Raw genomic sequence first — 13,214 nt, forward strand, 5'->3', positions numbered from 1 at the left:
ATTCGGCGAGGTGTGTTATGACATCTCTTTCTATGTTCACCAGGATGTCGGGGTTAGTTCCTAGCAATCTGAAAAGCACGGTCTTCTTTTGTAATGTTAAAAGCCATGTCAAGGATGCTATTCTGAATATTATGCCTTTTGTGGAAGGAAAATTGCCTGTTAGGTATCTGGGTGTGCCTCTAATTTCTTCTAGACTTGGGTATAATGATTGTCGAGTTCTGATTGAAAGACTAGAGAAGCGAATCACAAACTGGAGAAACAAGTTGCTCTCTTTTGCTGGTAGACTTCAACTTATTATCTCTGTCCTCTCTGGTCGTCCGTGTTTATCTTGCCGGCTAGGATAATTCAGGAGCTAGAAGCTAAAATGCGGAATTTCCTTTGGTCTCAAGAAAGCTCGTTTAATAAAGGGAAATCTAAAGTTTCTTGGAAAACGGTTTGTACTCCAATATATGAAGGGGGCTTGGGCATTAGACGAATTGGAGATATGAATAAGGCTCTTATGGCTTCTCACATCTGGAGTATCGTTTCTAAGCGAGCTTCGCTGTGGGTGGAGTGGGTTCATAGCTACCACTTAAAAGGTAGGAGTTTTTGGGTTTGCAAAACTCTTGCAAATTGCTGTTGGTCTTGGAGGAAATTGATTCAGTTACGCCCTCTAATCAGAAAGCATATTTGGTCGGTTGTTGGGAATGGGACTAGGACGTCGGCCTGGTACGATTTTTGGTGTGATCCAGGTCCGTTAAGTGATTTTCTTTCGCCAAGAACCATTACGGATGCGGATTTTAAGTTAGATGATTTAGTGGCTAATGTCTATTCTAGTGATTCTTGGCGATGGCCTACGGCTTGGAGAGATTTGTTTCCCGTGCTCATTCCGCTTGACCAGATGCAGTTAAATCCAACAAAGCAAGATAGACTAGTATGGAAGGATGGTACGGACTTAGCCGAATTCTCATCGTCCAACGTTTGGCATTCGGTTCGGTATAAGGAGCCGGAAGTTAACTGGTGCAATATTGTTTGGTTCTCGCAATGTATCCCGCGGCATGCTTTTATGATGTGGTTGGTCATGAAAGGTAAGCTTTTAACTCAAGACAAAATTCTGAAGTGGGATATTTCAAGGCGGAAAAATATGAATATGATGTGTTGCCTTTTGTGCTATGAGAATTTTGATTCTCATCCTCACTTATTCTTTGAATGTAAGTTTTCGTCTCAAGTTTGGCACAAAGTGAGGCAAAAGGTGGGTATGTCTTCGGTTAACCCGAAGTGGAGGGATATTGTAGATTGGCTTCTTGCTCGTGCTAGATCAAACTCGGTTGTGGTCTATGTTGCTAAGCTTGTAGTGGCGGCTGGTTCTTACTTCATATGGCAAGAGAGGAACAATCGTTTATTCAAAAATCAGCTGAGACCCCCGGAAATGGTTAGTGAAGTTATTTTGAAGACGGTTAGATACAAACTTATGGGAGCAAAGCTAAAGAATACTGTGAAGGTGCGAAAGCTTCTAGAAGATTGGGATATTCGTGGGGACGTTGATGACGGTTATGGCGGCTAATAAATGTTTTTTGGGTTTTTGATTTCTAGATTTTAGTTTAGTAGTCATTTTTTGGTTGCTTTTTTGTCTGATTATGTTTGGGTGATGTTTGTTTTACTTTCATGGGGCCTGTCCCATGATTGAACTAATGTAGACTTTCTACATTACTTGTTTTGATTGGTTTTTTTTTTTTTGGGTAAAGGGTTACCCCGGTTAAATTTCATTCAACAACCAAATAAAACAAGTGGAGGATAAAGTATCACCCCAGTTCTCTAGAATGACATGCCATTGCTAGAGTAAACAAGACAAACAAGCAAATACAGCAAACAAGATAAACAACGAAAAACTCGACAACCAAGCCATCACACAAGGCTAAGAAAACACAAGAAGATGCCACTCAGCCACCGTCATCATTGTTTAAAAGCAGCTCACGAGGAAGGCTCCACTCGCTAAGTACTTGATTCACGCTAATCGTTCTTCGAAACTTCATTGTGTGTAGTTTCATTCTAACAGTCATAAGTATCACCTCAATCAGTTGCTCCACATTCCTTTTGTTAGCCGAGAATAATCCGCTATTGCGTTCTTGCCAAACAAAGTAAGCCGTAGCTGCCACCACAAGTTTGCCAATAATGTGAGAAGCCTGTTTTGAAGCCGCATGATGCCTAAGATACTCCATGATATCGTTCCACCGCTCCCCGATCATTTGCATTCCTGCCTTATCACGAACACCATACCAAACTTGAACCGCATAGGCACATTCAAAAAATAGATGGTCATGAGAATCTGGCCCCGAAGTACATAAGGAGCAACACAATAAGTTATAATTTGCGTTACCCGACGCCCGCCATTTGCACATGATATCCTGAGTTTTAAGTTTCTTGCAAACTATAAGCCACATAAGAAACGAGTGCCGCGGTATAGCTTGGGGAAACCAAACTATTCGATACCAGTTAACCTGATCTTGTACTTCACGAATATCATTCCACACCCCAAAAGTGCTATACTCCATATCTTCACCATTTCTAGACCTCCAAATAGTTGTATCTTGTACTTGAGGAAGCAAGATGACATTCTCAAGTTGTTGCAAAAGCGGAACTCGAGACATCCAAGAACTCGGCCAGTTCCATCCTTCATCACGAACCATATCCGCAACCGTAGCCTCCATATCAAAACCTGCATTAGTTATCATTCGTGGAGTGATAAACCGGTTCAAAGGACAAATGGCATCCCATTTATCAAACCAAACTCGCGTATTAGCACCATTTCCCACTTTGACCCAAACGTGTTGGCGAATGATCGATCTTAATTGAAGCATCTTACGCCAACCCCATGTGATATTGTTTCGAACAGGAACATCCCAGAAACTTCGTCCCCTTATACGATACGAGTGAACCCATTTAACCCATAAAGATTCCCTATGAGTCAAAAGGCTCCAAATATGCGATACCATAAGAGCGTTATTCATGTCATAAATTCTATATAGAATCACCGGGGTAACCCTTTACCCAAAAAAATACATTTCATGCTATGTATGCCCATTGTGTGCGTACTTAGTACATAGCTTTACATTACATTTCATGCTATGTATGCCCATTGTGTGCGTACTTAGTACATTGTTTCACATTACATCTCATGCTATTTATGCCCATTGTGTGCATGCTTAGTACAATTGTTTACATCACATGCCTTCATTTTGGTATGACATTTGGGTTGTTTAACATGGAGCAATACATTCATTAACATTGATCACGCCATTCGTTAGTAGGTAGTGGTACCATAGGAATTGACAACTCCCGTTCCTGAAATCCTGGGTTTGTTTGGATTGGAAGGAATGACCGAATACGATATACATAACTTAGATAAACCATTAATTTGTTTAAGGGTTTATCGCCACAGTCTCAAGGCTTGGATGTATGCATTTTCACAATACCGCATAAATGTTAATATCAGTAGAGCATGCATTGTTCCACAAAACATAACATTGATTTAAACCATGTTTTACTTCAACACCTTGTTTTGTGCATTTTACATATGGTTTAGTTGATACATCTCACTTACCATACAAGATATATTTTGGGTACACATTACATGGTCTACATTAAACATAAACATTTTGACATTGATATACATACTTGGTGGTTTACATTGAACATAGACATTTCGATATGGTTTACACAATAACACTTGACAATTGATTTATACATGAATAATTTACATGGTGGTTGGTTTGGGTAAATGGTTGGAGTAACGTGGCATATGTAATATGATACAAACATGGTGGATACGCCGCTGGTACTTCCTATATATAAATGCTTGCATTATATTACATATCTTTGCGTTATCTAAATCATTTCAGTATAAACATATTACATTTTATACAAATAACATATTCTTCACAAGACATTGTTTTACAAACAACTTATCTTATACATACTCATTTTACTAGGTTATTCTTTTAACCTTACATTTATTTTACATATCATCTGATACTATCGTTTTTTTTAAATGGTTTACAAAGCAAGACAAATTACAAGGTTCACGACTGACTATTATTAAACATTTCTTTAAACTCAAGTCATGAATCCCATTTTCACAAAACCTATGTATCTCACAGGCATTTTTATGCTGACGTACCTACTTTCACATGTGTTTTCAGGAGCTATCGTGTAGGATGACAATGGTGACACTAGGGCGGACCTGTGCCTTAGAAAATAAAAATGAAGATAGACTAGTTTGATTATGTTTTGAACTCTTTGTTTTCCTGTTTAAGACAATGTATTACGCTTGTTTAATAAATAAAATGCAACTTTGATTTCCATGGTTATGAAACAATTAATTCTGTCCACAACACTCCCCGGCGTTTCCGCCGCGGTTGCACGTTATACGCGGCCGGGGTGTGACAGAAGAGTTGGTATCAGAGCCAATAGTTATAGGGAATTAGGTTATTAGTAATGCTTTGACCTAGACTATAACTTTTTAGGACCCTTACACAAGTTATCTTGTGTTTAGATTTTAAAACATGCACTTCACCTATCCTTAGGTGATAACCACAACGGGAACTTCGGTTCCGAATCTGCTTTGAAAATTAATCATCTGTTCTAGGATGATTGATTACTAGGTTTTGAACCCTCTGTTATATGGTTTTGAACCCCTTTGAATTTTCAAAATCTCGTCAAGGTTTTCGGGTTTTAATAGTGTGAACACGTGCGAACGGGAAGAGTGAATGCCTGTACCCTGAGTTTTCTGTCTAAGGCTAGAGTGTTCGTACAAATCCACATAATCGGACCAGTCACTCTTACCTGGGAACTCTTGGGGGTGAGTGTTCACTTATAGGCGAACATGTCTTCGCGATACATTAATTTTGACCCACTTACTTTGACTAGACATTTCGTGTCGCTTGTTTGCTTTGCGATGCGTAACCACCATCTTTGCTTTTGTTGATTCTGTTTCATCTCATTCTCTTCATCCAATCATCTCACTCGTTTCCTTTCATGTTTTCCTATTTTAGAATGCCTCCTCGACGCGAACACCAGATAGCAACTGCCGAGCTGGCAGAAATTATTGCGCAGCAGATGGCTGCTCAATTCCCAAATGTCTTTGCTCAATGGAACCAAGCCAACAACAACAACAATGGTACATGCAATTTTAAGAACTTTAACTCGGCTAAACCACTCAAGTTTAGTGGTTCTGAGGGAGCAACTGGGCTTCTTCAATGGTTCGAGAGCATCGAGAATACTTTTCGCCACGTGCAGTGTCCGGATAATCGCAAGGTCGAGTTTTCTTCAAGCGTGTTTCAAAAGAGAGCTCTCACATGGTGGAATGGGGTAATGAGAGACCGTGGTGCAGACGTTGCTCTAGCACAGACATGGGCTGAACTGAGAGCTCTTATGATGAGGGAGTTTTGTCCTCGTCATGAACAACGAGCGTTGGAGATGGAGTTTGATGATTTGAAACAAGATAGTGGTGAGCACAGGGCATATACTGATAGGTTTGAGGAGCTGAGTCTACTTTGCCCGACTATGGTCGTCCCACTCGACAAGGCTATCGAAGGGTACATCGACGGCCTGCCTGACTCAGTACAAGACATTATCACTGGTAGCAACCCTACCACACTCCGTCAGGCAATCGAGTTATCAGCGACACTGACTGAGTCACAGATTCGAAAGAATAAATTCCTCGTGTTGCAACCCCCTTTTTTAATGAATCGGTATTCACATTCACAACATTCATGCTTCACGGGTATTCCGAAGTGAATAGAAAACCCTCCCTCTCTCCTGGGCGATTTTTGTTCATCATGAACCCTAATTCTTCGTTGAGATTCGTTTGTATAACAGTCTGTGATTAGAGTTTGTTCTTCAAATCTCTATAACGAACTAGTTAGCAATAGTAATCAATCTGAAGTTAGGGTTTAATTTCGTTTCTTTCTCAATCGCCGCCATAGTTGCTGATTTGAGATTCTTTTCATATTAATCTGGTTGTTATTGGTCGCGGTTAACTGAGATTAATTTAGCTAGATTGATACACTGGATTAATGAGTTAAGGATTGATATCGGCGCTAGGGTTTCAGGTCTAGGGTTTCTGTTTTTCGTTTTCGTCGGCTAGAGTGGTTGTTTCAGTTGCTGTTACGTGTGCATGGAGGGTAGAAGTGATGGTACGATGGAGGATGGTATCCCTCCAGGGTCGGAAGAAAAATCACCACCTGTCTGTGGGATAGGGTTACGGGTGACGAACATTGAGGGGAATAATCTGTTCCCTAGACGAGGTGTTTACTCTACCAACAATCATTCGGTGATTGATGGTTTGTTGGAAATCTCAAAACCTGTGGAAGTGAAATCTGGTTCGGCTTATGGAGGAAGTGTTATGGCGGCGGATATCGATCCCCATGCAAACCCTAGGAATTCAGGAAAATATGGCTCGGCTTCTGAAGGGAATGTCATGGCGGCTGATCAGGGTTTTATGGGTAACAAGAATACGGATGTGTCTAAACCTGCTTCCTACGCGGATTTGGTGAAAAATCAAAAGGTGCAACAAGTGAATTTCAGGTCTCTTGCTTGTTCGGAGCAGCATGAAGATTGTGACATTGTTCTTCCTGTGGAATCTGTTCGGGTAGTTCAAGACAAGCTAGCGAATACCTTGTTTGGATATTTTTTGGGTGACCGAATTGCGTTCCCTGTAGTTGATTACTTTGTCAAGATTAACTGGAAAAAATTTGGATTGCAGAAGTCAATGATGAACGCGAATGGTTTTTTCTTTTTTAAGTTCGAAGACCGGAAAGGGATGTTGGATGCTCTAGCTGCTGGCCCGTGGCTGATAAGATCGCAACCAATTTTTCTTCAAGAATGGACTCCTAATACCAAGTTAGAGAAAAAGGATGTAAAGAAAGTTCAACTGTGGGTGAAAGTTCATGAAGTCCCGATTGCGGCGTACACGGAAGATGGCCTTAGTATGATTGCGACTACCATAGGTGAGCCGAAAATGCTTGATTCGTACACAACGTCTATGTGTGTAGATAATTGGGGTCGTAGTAGTTTTGCTCGGGCCCTTGTGGAGGTGACAGCGGAAAAAGAGCTTAAAGAACGAATAACTATGGCTATTCCCAATCTGAATGGAGACGGTTTTACGAAGGAAACTATGTACGTTGAATACGAATGGAATCCTTTAAGATGCTCGTCATGTTGTGTCTTTGGTCACTCTAATGAGTCTTGTCCTAAGAAGCCGAAACCTGCTGGTCAAAAAGGTGGTACTACGCTAGCTAATCAAGGTAGATCGAAGACAAAGTCTACTCCTAAAATTGATGATGATGGGTATATGGGTGTGCATAACAAGAAAGTGGCCAGGAAAACGGGTATTAACATACCAAAACCGAAACCAAAGTTTGAGTATAGACCGATCTCTAATAGTCGTAAAGCTGATCTGAAACTTAAATCTATTTCAACGGGTTTTCAATCCTCAAACCCGTTTGATGTGTTAAATTCAGCTGATGCGGATGAAGGGCAAAGTAGCAAACAACATAACGGAGATGGATATGATGAATCTGATGATGAGGAGGTGATAGAAATTTACAATGAGACGAACGAATTCCTGGTAGGTGAATCGTCAAAATCGAGTAACTCCAAAGGGGCAAGCACTCCTTCTCCGATGGTTACTGATGGTTAGTCTGGCTACATGGAATATTAGGGGGTTGAACCGCCCTCTCAAGCAAAATGAGGTTCGTCAGGTGGTGAAGGAAAATGGGGTTAGTTTTTGTGCGATTCTCGAGTCTCATGTAGATATTAATAATCTTGATAAAGTGTGCAGTTCAGTTTTCCGGAATTGGGAATGGACGTCTAATGGTGGCTATTGTGACAGAGGTACACGTATCATTATTGGATGGGATCCGGATGTCTTTGATATAATGGTTTTAGCTCAAACTTCTCAAGTGATACATGTTCAAATGACGATTAAAAGCGACAAAAAGGTTATCTTCTGTTCGATTGTTTATGCTTCTAATTCCTATATTACTAGGAGAGATTTGTGGAGCCATTTGGCTAGACATAAAATTCTGGTGGGTAATCAACCTTGGATTTTAATGGGTGATTTTAACTCTGCGTTGAATTTGGTAGATAAATCAATGGGATCCTCTGGTATCTCTGCTAGTATGCGGGACTTTCAAGAGTGTGTTAATCAGCTTCAAGTGGCAGATATTAAAAGCATAGGGTTCCACTTCACGTGGACTCAAAAGCCAAAGAAAGGGGTTGGTTTACTAAAGAAGATCGATAGAGCCATGAGTAACATTCATTTTGTTAGTGACTACCCGGAAGCGGTGGCGATGTTTCAACCATATCGTGTATCGGACCATTGCCCGTGCATACTTAGAATCAACAAGACAGTAAGGAGAAAAGCAAGTTCTTTCAAGTTTGCAAACTTTTTGGTTTATAAACCGGGTTATTTGGATGTGGTTAAGAATAATTGGGATCTGGCAATTTCGGGAGTGCATCAATTCCGTTTGGTCAAAAAGCTTCGTGCTCTTAAGTCTCCTCTTAGATCTCTTTTATTTAAGCAGGGTAATCTTCATAAAAAGGTAGAAGAGTTGCGTGGGAAATTGGATGCCATTCAGAGGGATGTAGAGAAAGACCCGTTCAATGAAAATGCTAGATGTGAAGAAGTCGCGGCTACTCGTGCATTTCAAGAAGCGTGCCTGGATGAGGAAAGATTTCTAAAGCAAAAATCTAAAGTGGCTTGGTTACGAGCGGGGGATGCCAACTCAAAATTTTTTCATTTGTCGCTGAAATCTAGAAACCATCGAACTCGTATTGAAGGCATTACGGATGTAAATGGGATGTTTTGTGAAGGTCAGGCAGTTCCGGAAGCTTTTGTAAATTTTTATGAGACGTTCTTAGGGAGTGAAGGGGATACGTCTTCGGTTCTGTCGCCGGAGATGTTTCATAATCGTCTAAGCCGGAACGTTGCGGATTTCATGGTTCGGTCTATTACAGTGGAGGAGGTAAAATCGGCTATTTTTGCTATTGGTAATGATAAAGCTCCGGGTCCTGATGGCTACACAGCGGCCTTTTTCAAGAGCTCGTGGGATATTGTTGGAACGGATGTTACAAATGCCGTTATGGATTTTTTTAATGCAGGCCGGTTGCTCCAAGAAATAAATCATACTCTTATTGTGCTATTACCGAAAATGACTACCCCTGCTACGGTAAAAGATTTTCGACCCATTGCTTGCTGTAATGTTATTTACAAGTGCATCAGTAAAATTCTGTCGGATCGGTTGAAGGTGGCCCTTAATGACATTGTTAGTATTAATCAATCAGCCTTCGTTCCTGGTAGGAAAATATCGGACAATATTCTTCTCACGCAGGAATTAATGCATAATTATCATAAAGATTATGGCCCTCCTAGGTGTGCGTTTAAGGTTGACATCCAAAAGGCTTACGACACTGTGGATTGGAAATTTCTTGAAGATGTATTGCTGGGTTTCGGCTTCAATCAGTTGATGATTAAATGGATCATGCTTTGTGTCTCTACTCCATCTTATTCTATTTGTGTGAATGGTAGTGTTCATGGTTATTTCAAAGGCAAACGGGGCCTCCGACAAGGAGACCCTATATCTCCTTACCTATTCACATTGGTGATGGAAGTTTTGACGTGTCAGTTACAACATGCCTCTTCTATTGATTCATCCTTCAGGTTCCATAACAAATGCCAACGACAACGCATTATCAACCTGTGCTTTGCGGATGATTTGTTTCTGTTTGCTAGGGGGGACGTGAGGTCGGTTTCATGTATTATGAATGCTCTTTCTCAATTTTCTCATATGTCGGGCTTGATTCCCAATGTTCAAAAGAGTACCAGCTTTTTTTGTAATGTTTCGCAACATGTTAAGGAGGCTATTCTAGGAATCATGCCGTTTGTTGAAGGTGAGTTACCGGTCAGGTATTTGGGGGTTCCGTTGATTTCGACTAGGCTCTTATACAAAGACTGTAGTATTTTAATTGAGAGATTGGAGAAGCGTATTTTAAATTGGAAGAATCGCCTTTTGTCTTTTGCGGGTAGGCTACAGCTGATGCTCTCTGTCTTATCTTCTATGCACATTTTTTGGGTTTCCGTGTTAATTCTTCCGGCTAGAGTTATCAAGGAGTTAGAAACAAAAATGAGAAATTTTCTGTGGTCGCAAGATATTTCATTTCAAAGAGGGAAAACTAAAGTTTCGTGGAACTCTATATGTAAGCCGAAATACGAAGGAGGTCTTGGGTTGCGAAGGATTCAAGATGTCAATAAGGCCCTTATGGTTTCGCATATATGGAGTATTATTACCAAGCGGGATTCTCTTTGGGTGCAATGGATATACTCTAACAGGTTAAGGAATTCTAACTTCTGGGAGTGCAGGATTCCTTCAGTGTGTTGCTGGAGTTGGAGGAAGATTTTGCAGTTACGACCAATTATTAGGAATTTTATTTGGTCAAAACTTGGTAACGGGGGGATGACATCCGCATGGTATGACCGTTGGTGTGAGTGCGGCCCTTTAGCCAGATTCATATCTCCTCGTATTATTCATGCAGCTAGGTTTTCCCTTCAGGATTCGGTCAGTAATGTCTGGGCGGATGGCTCGTGGAAGTGGCCTGCGGCTTGGAGAGATTTATTTCCGGTATTGATTCAGCTTGATTCCATACGGCTTACTTCGAACCGTAGAGACCGTTTTCTTTGGAAGGATGGGGATAAATCGTTTGAGTATTCGTCTGCGTGCGTGTGGGATTCTATCCGTGCCAGGGAGACGGAAGTAGAATGGGGGAAAGTGGTTTGGTTTTCTCAATGCATTCCTCGGCATGCTTTCCTTATGTGGCTTATCATGCGTAGGAAACTCTTGACTCAGGATAAAATTCTTCAATGGGATCTGTCGAGAAGAAAGAATATGAACATGATGTGCTGTTTATTGTGTTTCAACAATAATGACTCTCTCGAGCATCTGTTTTTCGAATGTAAGTTCTCGACTCAGATTTGGCTCTCAGTGAGGGATAAGGTGAATATGGCCACTGTTGAACCGAAGTGGACTGATGTCATAAATTGGCTCTTAGCGAGAGGAGCGTCTAAATCGGTTTTCAATTACTCAAGCCGTCTCACAGTTGCAGCTTCAGCGTACTTCATTTGGCAAGAGCGTAATGCTAGACTGTTTAAAAATCAAACAAGACCTCCGGATACTATTACCTCCTTGATTCTTCAGACTGTTCGTTACAAACTTATGGGAGCAAAGTACAAAAGAATGGATAAAGTTAGACGCTTTCTAGAGCTGTGGGATATTCATGAGGATGGGATGCTAGAAGACGCGGGCTAGTCTGTATTGATAGGTGTCTAAGTTGTTAGCCTAGATGTTTGTCTAGTGGTTTTGTTTTGCGTGCTTGTTTTCTGGTTCTTTCTGGTTTACTTTCATGGGGGGTTGTCCCATGTTAGAACTAGTATGGACTCTCCATACTACTTGTTTTATGTGGTTGTGAATATATAGAATCACCGGGGTAACCCTTTACCCAAAAAAAAAAAAAAAAAAAAAGGGCAAGAAACAGTCGTCTGACAAGGAAGATAGCAAGAAAGGTCAAAACAAGAAGGGAAAGGATTCTGGTTCCTCAAGGGGGTCAAGGAAGCGTAAGGCTTCCCAAAATTTTGCTGTCACTGCCCAGGTTAACCAGGCAGCTCCCAACCAACCCGCACAGCCTCCAGCAAAGAAGCCCTATTCAGGAAGTGCACCTTTGTGCAATCGATGCAACAGTCACCATCAGCCGCAGCATCAGTGCCGTTTCTGTACTAACTGTGGGAAGTCAGGTCATCTTGCCGATGTTTGTCGGTTTGCTCAAAATCACGCAGTTCAGAACCCGGCTCAACAAGTTGCTCAGCCTCCTGCTCAGCAACAGGGTCAGGCTGCACGACCAAACTACCTACCAGGTGCTTGTTATAACTGTGGGGATCTGACCCACTACAGAAACTGGTGCCCAAGACTAGCCAACCAGAACCAGAATGCAAACTAGAATCAGGCTCAGGCTCGAGGGCGAGTCTTCAACATGAATGCTCAAGAGGCACAAGCAGACAATGAAGTGGTGAACGGTACGTTCTTTATTAATAATCAGCCTGCATCTGTTCTTTTTGATTCGGGTGCCGGCAAGAGTTTTGTGTCATTGTCTTTTGAGCCAATGCTTCGTGTGTCTAGAACGAAACTAGGTAAACCTTTGACAGTAGAGGTTGCCACTGGTGAACCCATTGTTCTTAATTATGTTCTACGTAACTGCTAGTTGAACCTTAACGACCATATTTTTCCTATTGACCTCACGCCAATGCAACTTGGAAGCTTCGACGTTATTGTGGGTATGGATTGTTTATCTAAGCATCGCGCAGAGATAGTTTGTTCTGAGAAGATTGTTCGTGTGCCGCTGTCGACAGGCGAGATCCTACAGATTCGTGGTGAGAAGCCTGCCGGTGGTCTCAAACTTATGTCTTGTTTTAAAGCACGGAAGTATCTACTGAAGAAATATGTGGCTTTCTTAGCACATGTTACAGCAGATAAAGGCAAAGGTAAGTCTATTTCAGATATTCCTGTCGTTCGGGATTATTCTGAAGTTTTTCCTGAAGAGTTACCTGGTCTACCCCCAGCACGCCAAGTCGAGTTCCGTATTGATCTCGTACCTGGTGCAAATCCCATTGCCAGAGCTCCATATCGTCTTGCACCATCCGAGATGCAAGAGTTGTCTAAACAGCTGCAGGAACTCTCCGACAAAGGTTTTATCCGTCCTAGCTTTTCACCTTGGGGTGCTCCCGTTCTTTTTGTCAAGAAGAAGGATGGATCTTTTAGGATGTGTATCGATTATCGTGAGCTTAACAAGCTCACCATCAAGAATCGATATCCCCTACCCCGCATTGATGATCTCTTTGATCAATTGCAAGGCGCTTCTTATTTTTCAAAGATTGATCTACGATCTGGATATCATCAGCTTCGTGTGCATGAAGAAGACATTCCTAAGACAGCGTTCCGCACTCGCTATGGACATTATGAGTTTACAGTCATGCCATTCGGTTTGACTAATGCTCCTGCTGTTTTCGTGGACTTGATGAATAGGGTCTGCAAGCCTTATTTGGATAAGTTCATCATCAGTTTCATTGATGACATCTTGATATATTCTAAGACGCGAGCCGACCATGAGCAACATCTCCGTCTTACTTT

At 41.5% G+C, this 13,214-nt stretch overlaps 1 protein-coding gene across 1 annotated transcript; it reads left to right on the forward strand.

Moving 5' to 3' along the window:
* Positions 1 to 6,154: 6,154 nt before the first annotated feature.
* Positions 6,155 to 11,342, forward strand: LOC110924679. The gene is made up of 2 exons (XM_022168673.1): positions 6,155 to 7,673; positions 7,792 to 11,342. Exons 1-2 carry the CDS (start codon positions 6,155 to 6,157, stop codon positions 11,340 to 11,342), a joined length of 5,070 nt encoding a protein of 1,689 aa, XP_022024365.1.
* Positions 11,343 to 13,214: the final 1,872 nt, after the last annotated feature.

This window comes from Helianthus annuus, chromosome 17, assembly GCF_002127325.2.
Source record: "Helianthus annuus cultivar XRQ/B chromosome 17, HanXRQr2.0-SUNRISE, whole genome shotgun sequence".
NCBI lineage: Eukaryota > Viridiplantae > Streptophyta > Magnoliopsida > Asterales > Asteraceae > Helianthus > Helianthus annuus.

What these genes read in the sequence shown, in the direction of transcription:
- LOC110924679 (XM_022168673.1), top strand. Translation starts at nt 6,155, where the DNA reads ATGGAGGGTAGAAGTGATGGTACGATGGAGGATGGTATCCCTCCAGGG. An exon ending in TTCTCCGATGGTTACTGATG is followed by an intron (nt 7,674 to 7,791) that starts GTTAGTCTGGCT and finishes AGTCTCATGTAG; the next exon opens with ATATTAATAATCTTGATAAA.